The sequence below is a fragment of the Trichomycterus rosablanca genome, chromosome 12, assembly GCF_030014385.1.
Source record: "Trichomycterus rosablanca isolate fTriRos1 chromosome 12, fTriRos1.hap1, whole genome shotgun sequence".
Classification (NCBI taxonomy): domain Eukaryota; kingdom Metazoa; phylum Chordata; class Actinopteri; order Siluriformes; family Trichomycteridae; genus Trichomycterus; species Trichomycterus rosablanca.
In genome coordinates, this window is record NC_085999.1 from 11870892 (window position 1) to 11884232 (window position 13341).

At 38.0% G+C, this 13341-nt stretch overlaps 1 protein-coding gene across 1 annotated transcript in view; it reads right to left on the minus strand.

The window, feature by feature from the left end:
- epha3 (eph receptor A3) overlaps positions 1-13341 on the minus strand; it is a 126785-nt gene that overhangs the window by 93638 nt on the left and 19806 nt on the right. The window contains exon 3 of the mRNA XM_063006562.1: positions 11882-12542. Coding sequence (XP_062862632.1) covers positions 11882-12542 — 661 coding nt within the window. The remainder of the gene's footprint in view (positions 1-11881; positions 12543-13341) is intronic.

Genomic DNA, 13341 nt, shown 5'->3' on the forward strand with positions numbered 1-13341 from the left:
CCTGAAACAATCCCATTTCAATTTGGCCATGGAAAATGTCAAACATTAGTCTTCATGGTGCAAAATGCTTTAGGGTTAGAAGAAAAGCAGCTAGAAAAACAGTCTATAGCGTCCCTTAACTTTAAATTGATAGAAAGACACAATGTAGTGAGTCTGTGGTAAAATAATAGCTTCCATCTGAGACCTAACCTGCGTTTATAAAGAATAATTCCAGCATAAAAGGCCTAACATTAACCTGCCAATAAATGCATTAGGAAGACCAAACACATCAAACTGTTCAGCAGTTGAGTCGTTTGTTCTGCAAAAGTGTCAAACAGTTATTTTTTGAGGTCAAGAGAGAAAATAACTGTCCAAAAGTTTAAAGTCATAATTAAATCTTGACAAATTCAGCCTGTGCATTCCTGAAAACAAAGTCAGTGTTCTTAATCCACCAGAAAATGCTTTCTTACAAGATCTATCTTATATCTACCTAGCTTACTGCTATCCAGCCAAAAACTCAAAGGGCATGTAGGTTTTGGGTCCATATGACAAAGGCAAGCAAAATACCAACACAGCATGTGTAATAAGCTAGCTCAGCAAACAAACTCAGAACAATGCCTGTTTCTGTGACTGCAGTTTTTAATTGTGGCTCTTGGTGAGTTAACTGACTGACGTTTGCCTGCAGGTTTTGTCTTGCTAAAATTGATTTCCATTGACATCCAAGGACATGATTTCACCGTGATGCCAACATACACCGATCAGACATAACATTATGACCACTATCCTAACTGACTGGTCTACGGCTATGCAGCCCCATATGCAACAAACTGTGATGCACTGTGTATTCTGACACCTTTCTATCAGAACCAGCATTAACTTCTTCAGAAATTTGAGCTACAGTGGCTCGTCTGTTGGCAAGCCTTCGCTCCCCACGTGCATCAATGAGCCCTGGCTGCCCATGACCCTGTTGCCGGTTTACCACTGTTTCTTCTATGGACCACTTTTGATAGAGACTGACCACTGCAAACTGAAAACACCCCACAAGAGCTGCAGTTTTGGAGATGCCCTGACCCAGTCGTCTAGCCATCACAATTTGGCCCTTGTCAAACTCGCTCAAATCCTCATGCTCGATCACTTTTCCCGCTTCTAACACATCAACTTCGAGGATAAAATGTTCACTTGCTGCCTAATATATCCCACCCACTAAACAGGTGCCGTGATAAGGAGATAATAAGTGTTATTCACTTCACCTGTCTGTAGTCATGATGATATGCCTCGTTGGTGTATGTCACTCTAAAAGCTTAGTAAAGTTTTCGTTTTAGTCCACCAACCAAAAAAATATCCAGCCAACAGCACCCCGTGGGCAGCATCCTGTTACCACTGATGAAGGTCTAGAAAATGACCAACTCGAACAGCAGCAATAGATGAGCGATCGTCTCTGACTTTATATCTACATGGTGGACCAACTAGGTAGGAGTGTCTAATAGAGTGGACAGTGAGTGGACACGGTATTTAAAAACTCCAGCAGCGCTGCTGTGTCTGATCCACTCAAACCAGCACATCACACACTAACACACCACCGCCATGTCAGTGTCACTGCAGTGCTGAGAATGATCCACTACCTAAATAAACCTGCTCTGTGGCGGTCCTGTGGGGGTCCTGACCATTGTAGAACAGGGTAAAAGCAGGTTGAAAAGTATGTAGAGAAATAGATGGACTACTATATGGTTTGTTTGTTTGTCTATTAGGATTTTATCGTCATGTTTTACACTTTTGGTTACATTCATGACAGGAAACGGTAGTTTATCTTCACACAAGGTTCATCAGTTCACACAAGGTTATATCAAACACAGTCATAGACAATTTAGTATCTCCAATTCACCTCACTTGCATATCTTTGGACTGTGTGAGGAAACCGGAGCTCCCGGAGTAAACCCACACGGACACAGGGAGAACATGCAAACTCCACACAGAAAGGACCCGGACCACCCCACCTGGGGATCGAACCCAGGACCTTCTTGCTGTGAGGCGACAGTGCTACCCACTTAGCCACCGTGCCGCCCGACTGCTATATGGTAAGTGAAGCTGATAAAATGGACAGTAAGTGTAGAAACTAGGGGTGGTTTTAATGTTATGGCTGATCAGTGTTAATAAGTAAAGTAGAAAATAACTGTATGAGAAAGAATACATGTTTAGCTGTAGTGATTGTGATTTATGCTTCTCAATATTTTATTCACAACAGTTGACTGTTCAGTATAACATTTCATTTTAAATAATGCTGCTTTGTCCTGGCCGCGACCTTGAAAATCAATTTCAAACCACAAGCTGTCGAATCAGCAACCACGAGTCCTGGAGTTCCACAGGACTTAACCTGTCCTCTCTAGAATAGTGTCCGCTTGTTCCAAAAGAAGAGATCAGTGACCTTATCCTGAGGGCTGTTACTGAAGAGTCGCACTGTATAAACATACTTCGGAGTTAACGGCTCCGGTTAGGAATCTATACTATGCCTGTTTTGTTGTCGCGTAACAATATTTACATTTTTTTGTCATGGCCATGACTTTGTATAATGATTAACTGATGCGGCTAAGTGTTGAAGCAACTGTAAGAAGTCTCAACAAAAACCAGAGCATTTCTCAGTTAGTGTAGGCAAACTGAAACTTGAGTTTTTGACATTTAAACGTGTCGTTACAAATTCCAAACAAATGCACACTCAGATACAGGCTTCTGTCTGGTCATTTTTTGGATTTGTAAATTAAAAACACATGAGATGGATAGATTTAGCTCATTTCCAGCAATTCTGTATGTATTAAAGTCGCTTGATGTAGATGTGACATTAAGCAGTGTACGTACAGCAATGTACGTTTCTTGAGTCTCTATCAGCTCTGAGCAAAAGCAGACCAGTCAGAAACATTTCAGTCCTCTCATTACAGATAGCCTAAGCAGAGCTTTCACTGTGGATTAAACCCACAAGCATTACAACCCCAAAACGCAAAACATCTCGCACCCTGTTTTTCATTCAGTGGGGGATCACTTGGGCTTGGCCGTTGTTTAGGAGCAATGATGTGGACCATCAGCATTAGGGTGACATAAGGCGATGTCTTGACAACTTGTACATGAGCCTTGGATGTTTGGGTGAGGGGCGGAACAAAGGGGAAAGGGCGGAGAGTGATAGAAAACACGTGGCATATGACCAACGCCTAGGCACGCAAAACCAGCCTTTGATATTTGAGCCAGGACTGTCAGCCACCAGTGCAGCACCATCATTTCAACCACCTCACAGAGCATCAGCGTCATCCAGGAATGGAAATAACAAACATCCTGGACGTGAATTTCCACTGTGGACCTTCCACCTAATGTGGTTAATGCTGTCACCAATGGTTTACCTACCCATTAGAGTTTAAAAATGTAGACATGATAAAAAGCAAATGCCATATACACTCACTCACCCACTTTCTTAACCGCTTATCCAATCAGGGTCGCGGGGAAGGGGGGGTAGGGGGTATTGTGCTGGAGGCAATCCCAGCTTTTAAATAGGCGCAAGGTACACAGTAACACCCTGGACGGGGCGCCCGTCCATTGCAGGGCAGACACACACACACACACACATTCACCTATAGGGCAATTCAGTGTCTCCAGTTAACCTGACTGCATGTTTTTGGACTGTGAGAGGAAACCAGAGCTCCCGGAGGAAACCCACACAGACATGGGGAGAACATGCAAACTCTGCACAGCAAGGATCCGGACTGCCCCACCTGGGGATCAAACCCAGGACCTTCTTGCTGTGAGGTGACAGTGCTACCCATTTACACTCATGCATAAAAAATTATTCACAGTTTACAGTTCCCCACGTTATCACATACTTGTTCAGTACATAATTTTAAATGATTAAACAAAACATGTCAATACACAAAGCAATTATTAAAGCAACAAACTTATTCAACGAGCCATGTGTGTACCCAATCAATACGTCTGAACAAAGCCAGGCCTTTGTCCAGTCAGTCTTGTAAAATATAAACCTAACCAGGAAGGCCAGGAAGGAACACACAGATGTCTGACTCTGAAGACATTCCAATACAGCTTAAGATTAAAATGTTAGCTGGAATGAAATGTGTGTTTTCTTTTTTCAAAAAAAAAAAGCTAGCTAACAATACCGAGCCCAGTTAGGTCCTGTAATAAAAATCCACACTGTGATCTATTAATTCAAAATTGTTTTCTTTGTGACATCAACTGCTTTAAAGGTCCAGACCTAAAATATACAGGCGGTCAGCGCCGAAGTGTCAAAATAGGGTCGGCCTGCATTAAACACTGTCCTCTGGCCCAGCTTCTTTCATCTGGTCAGGCTTTAGGGCTTGTTAAAATACCCATTGCACTTTCTTCAGCAGCGTTAATAAGATCTGATAACTAATCAGGGCTAGAAGGCCTGGGGATTGGATATCCTGGTAAATCCAGGAGGAATGTAAACCATTGCGGCTCTCAAAGGATCCCTGTGGCAGCTGCGAACACGGAGAGCTGAGCGAGCAGACAGACATCCGGATCAGATAGTGCTTTTATTTGCTGTTTTAGGATCAAATTATTGTTAAAAGACTTAAACCCTGATTTAAGACAGTTCAAGTGCTCTGTTTCATTACGGTAATTGGTTATACATTCACATCGTCCTATGACTTACTCAAAGTTTACCAAAGCTCTGGCAGTAAAGTCTGGTCGAGAGCAAAGCAAAAAAGGATTTACGTTTATGATGAAATAAAAATGCTTTGAATTATAATTATCTATTTATTTATTTTTGCTAATGCTGTTATAGCAGTACTTCCTCTTGGGGCTTATGAATAAGATTTATTTGTCTAGTAATTTAATTAATCTATGAAAGACACATAATAATAATAATAAGAAGAAGAAGAAGAATAATAAGAATAATAAGAATAATAATAAGAACAACATTCATATTTATTATTGAAAATAATCATAATAAAAATAACAACAAACAATAATAATGATATGAATATTGTTATTATTGTAATTACTAATTAATAATAGTTTGTTATTATTAATTATTACTATCAAATTATAATTATTATAATATAATAATTATTATTATTATAATAAGGTAATACAACAAAATATTATTATTGATAATAATAATAATTAATAATAAAAATGGCAATCATAATAATAATAATATCAATATTGTTACTATTATTATTATGATTATTATTATTACTATTATTATTATCAGTATTATTATTAATATACAGTAATAAAAAAAAATCAAAACACTAATATAGTAACAAGAACAAAATTAATATGAATAATATCATTATTGTTACTATTATTTATTATGATTGTTATTATTACTATAATTATTATTATTATCACTGTTATTATTAATAATACTTATAATAAAAATAATAATAATAATATAATAATAACAAGGACAGTCATTTTAATATCATTACTGTTACTAGTATTATTATGATTATTAATACTACCACTCACTAATAATAATAATAGTAATAATAATTTTGTTAATATTATTACTCTTTGTATTTGGTCATTTGGAATTAATTCAAATATTTAATAAGATTTTACCAAATAAAACCAATTATGATTTTATACTCATTAATAGTAGTGCAAACAACATCACTCTTTAACTTAGACACAGCAACACATGAAATATTTTTAAGGGCTGTCCTTTAATGCCGTATGTCAAGGTTTCCACTTATATTCCCACTTACATTGAAGTAGGGATCTACACACATCTGCACATGGGTGTAAGAGCGACACTTGGGCTGTGCACAGTAATCAATCCATTAACACAACAGGCCTGCAGAGTGAGCTTTAAGTTAAACCCTTCCCCTACAAATGCGCCTATGAGTACGGAGGTGCAGCTGTCACCTTCTAGTAATACAAGCCCTTATTAGCGTCCATTAGTCTGCCCCGAAACTAATAAGAGATTGTCAAATACATATAAACTTTCACACAATATCTGTACACAACATGGCACAGAAAAATGTGATCACCCAAAGAGGTAATGCAGACGTAGTTATAAGATAGAAAAGCACAGGACTTTATTTACTGCAAAGTGAATATTTGTTATAACGTTCACACACTTACTGACTCATATTGACTAATTAATCTGCTCACTCAGACACTCGGTGTGTCTCTTTGTACCGTCACAGTCACTTCCGTCAACGTAACACGAGAAGCACTCGTCGGGCGTCTGGTTCTACGTGCCACAAATTGGTGTTAGGATTGATAGATTGTTTGGAGCCATCACCTTCATAGGCATCAAACTCCTGCCAAACCACAGGCTACAAAACTGGCCAACAAAAATGCATGACCATGCACAACTATTTGAAATGTATGATCAGTTCTCAGGCATGAGTATGAGTATTTAGTTTCACTAAAACTGTCTTTTTGGCTGCGTGTACAGTTCATTTCATTTGTGGAGTAAAATGAGAAAGAGGGCGAAAAGATTCACAGATGTTTTCTATGATTTGCATTTTATAAAGAAATTGCAAGAAAACAGTCCGTTCTAAAATAAATGCACTGCAAATGCAAAAAGAATTGTTAACATTTGTCTCAAACAAAGCATAAGTATTAATTTCTTATTTTAGTAATTCAGCTTCATCCGAATTAGGGTTTGTGGGTACTAAGCCTACCCAGAAACCCTGGAGAGCAAAGAGGTAATGCATCTTGGACGGGGTGCCAACCCACTGCAGGGTACCACACACTTAATAATTCATTCCTTTTCACTAACCGCTTTATCCTGACCAGGGTTGTGCTGGGTCCAGAGCATAATTGGAAACACTAGCAAGCAAAGAGGGAACTCTTGTGTGAGCATTTGCTGCTCTGTAATAGTGAGTGTATTCCTGCCTTGTGCCGTGTCTTTCCGGGTGGCACTAAAACCACGTAAATCGTGACCAGGTTAAAGTGATAAGTGAAAATGAATAAATAATTAAATAAATGATCCAGAGTGGTTTTTAGGCTACAAACTTCCATACTGAATAATAATGGCAAGTTATCACCCCATAATATTTGTTATGTGTACATACACCAATCAGCCATAAAATTAAAACCACCTCCTTGTTTCTCCATTTTATCAGCTCCACTTACCATATAGAAGCACTTTGTAGTTCTACAATTACTGACTGTAGTCCATCTGTTTCTTTACATGCTTTGTTAGCCCCCTTTCATGCTGTTCTTCAATGGTCAGGACTCTCCCAGGACCACCACAGAGCAGGTATTATTTGGGTGGTGGATCATTCTCAGGACTGCAGTGACACTGACATGGTGGTGGTGTGTTAGTGTGTGTTGTGCTGGTATGAGTGGATTAGACACAGCAGCGCTGCTGGAGTTTGTTAAACACCTCACTGTCTCTGCTGGACTGAGAATAGTCCACCAACCAAAAATATCCAGCCAAGAGTGCCCCGTGGGCAACGTCCTGTGACCACTGATGAAGGTCTAGAAGATGACCAACTCAAACAGCAGCAATAAATAGATGAGCGATCGTCTCTGACTTTACATCTACAAGGTGGAACAACTAGGTAGGAGTGTCTAATAGAGTGGACAGTGAGTGGACACTGTATTTAAAAACTCCAGCAGCGCTGCTGTGTCTGATCCACTCATACCAGCACGACGCACACTAACACACCACCACCATGTCATTGTCACTGCAGTGCTGAGAATGATCCACCACCTAAATAATACCTGCTCTGTGGTGGTCCTGTGGGGGTCCTGACCATTTGAAGAACAGGGTGGAAGCAGGCTAAAACAGTATGTAGAGAAACAGATGGGCTACAGTCAGTAATTGTAGAACTATAAAGTGCTTCTATGTGGTAAGTGGAGCTGATATGGACAGTGAGTTTAGAAACAAGGAGGTGGTTTTAATGTTATGGCTGATCAGTGTATACATGTGTACAATACAACGAAATTCTTTCTTTGCATATCCCAGCTTGTTTAGAATCTGGGGTCTAAGCGCAGGGTCGGCCATTGTATGGCACCCCTGGAGTCGAGAAGGTTAAGGGCCTTGCTCAATGGTCCAACAGTGGCAGCATGACAGAGTTGGGATTTAAACTCTTAACCTTTCAATTGATAGTCCAAAGCTCTACCCACTAAGCTACCACTGTAAACAGTTTGTCTAAGGCCACACACTTTTACCTACATAAACATTCATGTACAGTAGCTAGTCCACCTACTGGCACCTGGGTTCTTAGAGAAAACCCACACATGCATGAAAGAACATGTGAAACTCATTACAGGCAGTAACCAAAGACAAGACTGATTTCACTAAGACTTATGCTGTCCTTTCTGATCTTGTCTTGGTAAACCCAGCTGTGCCAGGTGCCAGATTTCAGCCTTTATATTACCCATCTGCCCTTCACCATTGAATGACAACAGTAAAAGTGAATTAGTCTATAGGGATGTAACGATGCACCACAAGACAGTTAAAAATCGGTGCACATGTGGCACGATTTGAATCTGTAATTCATGTAATATGAATCGTTATTCACTTTAAACAGCACTGGCGCCATTTACCTCGCCTGGTTGACGGCACTTGCCGGGTTGCCAGGTATGGGATTTTCCAGCCAAATGTATTCATGTAAGGATACTTTCTTTATTTGTATTATTCATTTATTTATTTAATGTGGGATTTTTTACACAGAAAGGGAAATGTGCAGCTTTGTTTTGCATAGTTTGTACCTACCTCAGAAATAAAAGGACATTCATTATTTGGATAAATAAAAGATAAGCACAAATACAGTATTTAATTAAATTTTTAAAGAGAAATAATAAAAGGAAACTCGATTTCATTTTGTTTAAAAAAATCGGGAAAAAATCTTATCGTGAACCCAGTATCAGGAATCGTATCGCATCGTGGGTAGAGTGTATCGTTACATCCCTATTAGTCTAACTAAGAGAACAACTGCACAAACATTTCTGTTCCTTCCCTTCCTACAATTATCCACATAAGCAGCAAATGTGTTCCGGTTTCCTGAAGCAGCAGATGTATTCCCGTCCGAACCTGACTCATGCGAGGGGAGTTTGTGTCACATCACATCTATTTCATCAGTAAACACTCACAGCGTAAGATTCCGCAGGAGCTCCTCAGGAGCCCACAATGTATTATCTATATAGTTCATCCACATACTTATCTTCAAAACATGCTCACATTTTCACACTGGCTTTCAATAAAATCTCAATCTTCTATAAACACTAAAAGTCTAAATTGAATAGAAATAAAAATTCAAATAGAAACTCATAGAATTCCAAAAGTGAATAACATTTTAGGGCCCCGTTGAAAAAGACATGAGGGATACTTGAGTTATTGTTATTATTTTTTTTAAATAATACCACGGACAAGCATTAGTATGCTTACTATTCAAAAAGACCATCAGCCTCATGTTACCATTCTTACTCATTTCATATTCCGAGCCTCGAGTAGCCTCCAGTACTCTAGAGTAGTGTTTCTTAAATGGTAGGCTGCACAAAGGAAACATATATTCGGAATGTAGCTGAAAATAGCGTGTCCTCCAAAATCAACATTGTAACAGCAGAGGGGCACTCAGGTGGAGCAGCGGTGAAGTGAGCTAGCCCACCAGTGCTGACATGTCCAGCTCGTGAGTTTGAATCTCAGCTCTGCTAACAGCCGCCCGAGTGCTTATATGGACGATGCTGGCTGATCTATAACACATGCTTAATGCTCAAGATGAGGGATAGAGGAGACTGGTGCGTGACTCTACAAATCGGGTAATTAGATACAACTAGAATGAGAGGAAATTTGGGGGGAAAATGCATAATAAAAATAAAAACATTTAAAAAAGGCAATATCAGTTTATAATAGTTATATAAATGAGTTTTACAGTATGCACATTATAATTATGCAAACACGGACAGCTTGATAAGCTGTATCAAAAAACTTTGTCCCCAAAAAATAATGCAAGTCACTACAAAGATAATAAAAAAATAAAAAAATTACTGAAATTATAAATCAGACTGAATATAGTTGTCTGAGCTGGTATTTTTTTGGCCTAGGAGCTCTGGGCTGTTTTTATGATGCACCCTCCTGATTACACAAATCAATAATAATTCTAATTCAGTGTGGATTTTGTATTTAAAGCATGAAGTTGCCTTTAATCTTCAAACAAAACAAAATATCAGAAAAGACTTATATCTTGATGAATTCACAGTAGACTAATGCTTTACATTTACAGCTGCAAAACTCATGCATAGACAAACAGATAGATAGATAGATAGATAGATAGATAGATAGATAGATAGATAGATAGATAGATAGATAGATAGATAGATAGATAGATAGATAGATAGATAGATAGATAGACATAAAGATAGATAGACAGACATTAAGATAGATAGACAGACATAAAGATAGATAGATAGATAGATAGATAGATAGATAGATAGATAGATAGATAGATAGACATAAGGATAGATAGATAGATAGATAGATAGATAGATAGATAGATAGATAGATAGATAGATAGATAGATAGATAGATAGATAGATAGATAGACAGACAGATAGATAGATAGATAGATAGATAGATAGATAGATAGATAGATAGATAGATAGATAGATAGATAGATAGACATAAGGATAGATAGATAGATAGATAGATAGATAGATAGATAGATAGATAGATAGATAGATAGATAGATAGATAGACATAAAGATAGATAGACAGACATTAAGATAGATAGATAGATAGATAGATAGATAGATAGATAGATAGATAGATAGATAGATAGATAGACATAAGGATAGATAGATAGATAGATAGATAGATAGATAGATAGATAGACATAAGGATAGATAGATAGATAGATAGATAGATAGATAGATAGATAGACAGACAGACAGACAGACAGACAGACAGACAGACAGACAGATAGATAGATAGATAGATAGATAGATAGACAGACAGACAGACAGACAGACAGACAGACAGATATATAGATAGAGATCAAATGTTTTTTTTTGCAAAATGTTATCAGTCAAGTCTAACGTTTATATCTTACATCTTATCTTAACAAAGCCTGTCAGAAATGCGCTACAGCCTGAGATAATTCCCCCATACATCACACAGCATTTACACTGGTCTACTTACTCACTCACTCATAAATCATTCAGTCTGAGGTGATAGAAAATCTCCTGTTTTACACTAGATGTGAAAAATTCAACACTATTGTGCACTTCAGTGGCAATAAAAAATAAATGTCAGTTAATTTTTTTATTGTAATTGTAAATAGCACGTTTATCTTATATAAAACTATGTTTTCATTTATACATTTCTATAATGTATTACTGTTATGTATTACTTTAAATCATAAAGGACTGATAAACCTTTTTTACTAATTTATTTCATCTTATCACATTCTTGTGCGCTTCATGTTGTACACCAAAAACCCTGGTATTCTTTACAGGATTTAACCTTTTTCCTGTAACCACTAAGGGAATCTTGCAGGCGCCCTGCACACACACACACCTTCCACCACAAATGTCCTAAATGCCAAACACACATCCATTCTGTCCCGTGATGAGGTGATAGATTGGAATATTTCACCGTCCTAACTGTTTCAAGCTGCTTTTCGGTGGATGTCTACACCACAGATCTAACCCACCCACCCACACCCACAATGGCTTACAGAGCAGAGGTGTATCTGTTTTACTTCCCAACTAGACTGCAGATTCAGCTCTCCCAGGAAAGTAGAAATGTTAGTAATCTCAGCTTAACCAGAACACATTTTGTTTAACAGGAAATGATTAAATTAGTAGAATAAACAAGTAAACAAAATCCCAGTAGTGCATTCCGTTCACTTCTACAGCATGTGTGTCGAGATTAACTGCAATGAAAAACTAAATAAAATGAAGAAAAATATAACTTTACCTTGGCAGGTAACTCCTCTGTCCTCATAACCAACGTTACACAGGCATTTCCCAATAGGTACCAACCATTCTCCTTCTGTACTACAGTACATTTTTGGTAGCTCCTCTTCTTTGGAATTGTTGACACATGAGCCTCTCACTTCTACTAATGACTGAGTGTCCATGGGCACCGTGTCAGGGAACACAGCAAGGTTTCGTACTGTAAAAGGGCATTTCTTAAAGTACACTCGTACCGAGACCAGTGCCACACATGCCCCTACATCCTGAAAGGCCAAGTAAAAGCCTTTTTTTGTAATAGGACTCACTTCCCTTACTTCTGTGTTGAGCTTCAGTATACGATCGCCTAGGTCCGTTTGGGTAAAACTTTCGTCGGCTGCAATAGTGTCTATTTTTGAGAACTGGTGCTCACGGAACTTGTCCCCCTGGTCCTCATCTGTTTCCAGGTAGTGTAAGTTAAAGGTCTCTTTACAGGTCCCCAGCACCATAGGGATACTGTTGCAGTCTCTCAGTGTAAACTTCAGCTCCACGTACATCTTCTGTGCAGACTTGCGAGGAATCCAGTTGGTCCTCAGCCAGTTGTTCTGGCTGTAGTCCATCACATTGCACACCTGGAAGGTCCGGATTGGTGTGTAGTGCTCATCCACACCACTGATTTCCTCCCACTGGAAAAGAGTAAGAAACAATTAAACTAGTATCAGTAAAACCAATGACTGCTGAAGTCAAATCATAAACTAGGCAGCAATTGTGCAAACGCTTCACATGACCATAATGAGTGTGAGTCAGAATAATAAATGAAATGAATTCATTTAATGTATTTATTAACTATGTTTTGAGATAATTAATAGATCTAAAAGGATATTCGCACACATGTTAAATGATGACATTTTATTTTACTGCACTTTGCGCAGATCAACTTTTCTAAGGTCATCTAGAGTACGTCTAGCTTTAAATACTACAAGTGTTAATGGTAGCACAGTTTGAAAAAAATATGTCCTATAGCAACAATGGAACACTGTTAGGATTTTCTTTAAGCTGGAGTTTATAAAAGCTCTTGTTGGAGTCAAGTGGGTTGTCTTAAGTAGTCATGAGCTGTTCATTAGCAAGTGTGCTCTCAGACTAAGGAATCTGTCTGGAGGTAAGTGGTAGTTATTAAAACACAAAGAGCACACATTTTCTTCATAACAATTGAATAAAGCATTATCTATGCCAGATCTTAATGATGTACCTGTTAGTTTAATGAACAGACAAGAAGATTCATTTGCAGCTGAATCAAAGGCAATTACAGCCCTTGTAAATTCATGGTGATTTTTATTTTCTTATTTTTTTTTTTTAACAAAATCAACTGTACAACAACATAAGAATAACCAGTAATTACTGTTAATAAATACAGTCACAGACAGAAATTAACAGTAAAGATTTATACTGTATTCTAAAAAAAATATATATATATATATATATATA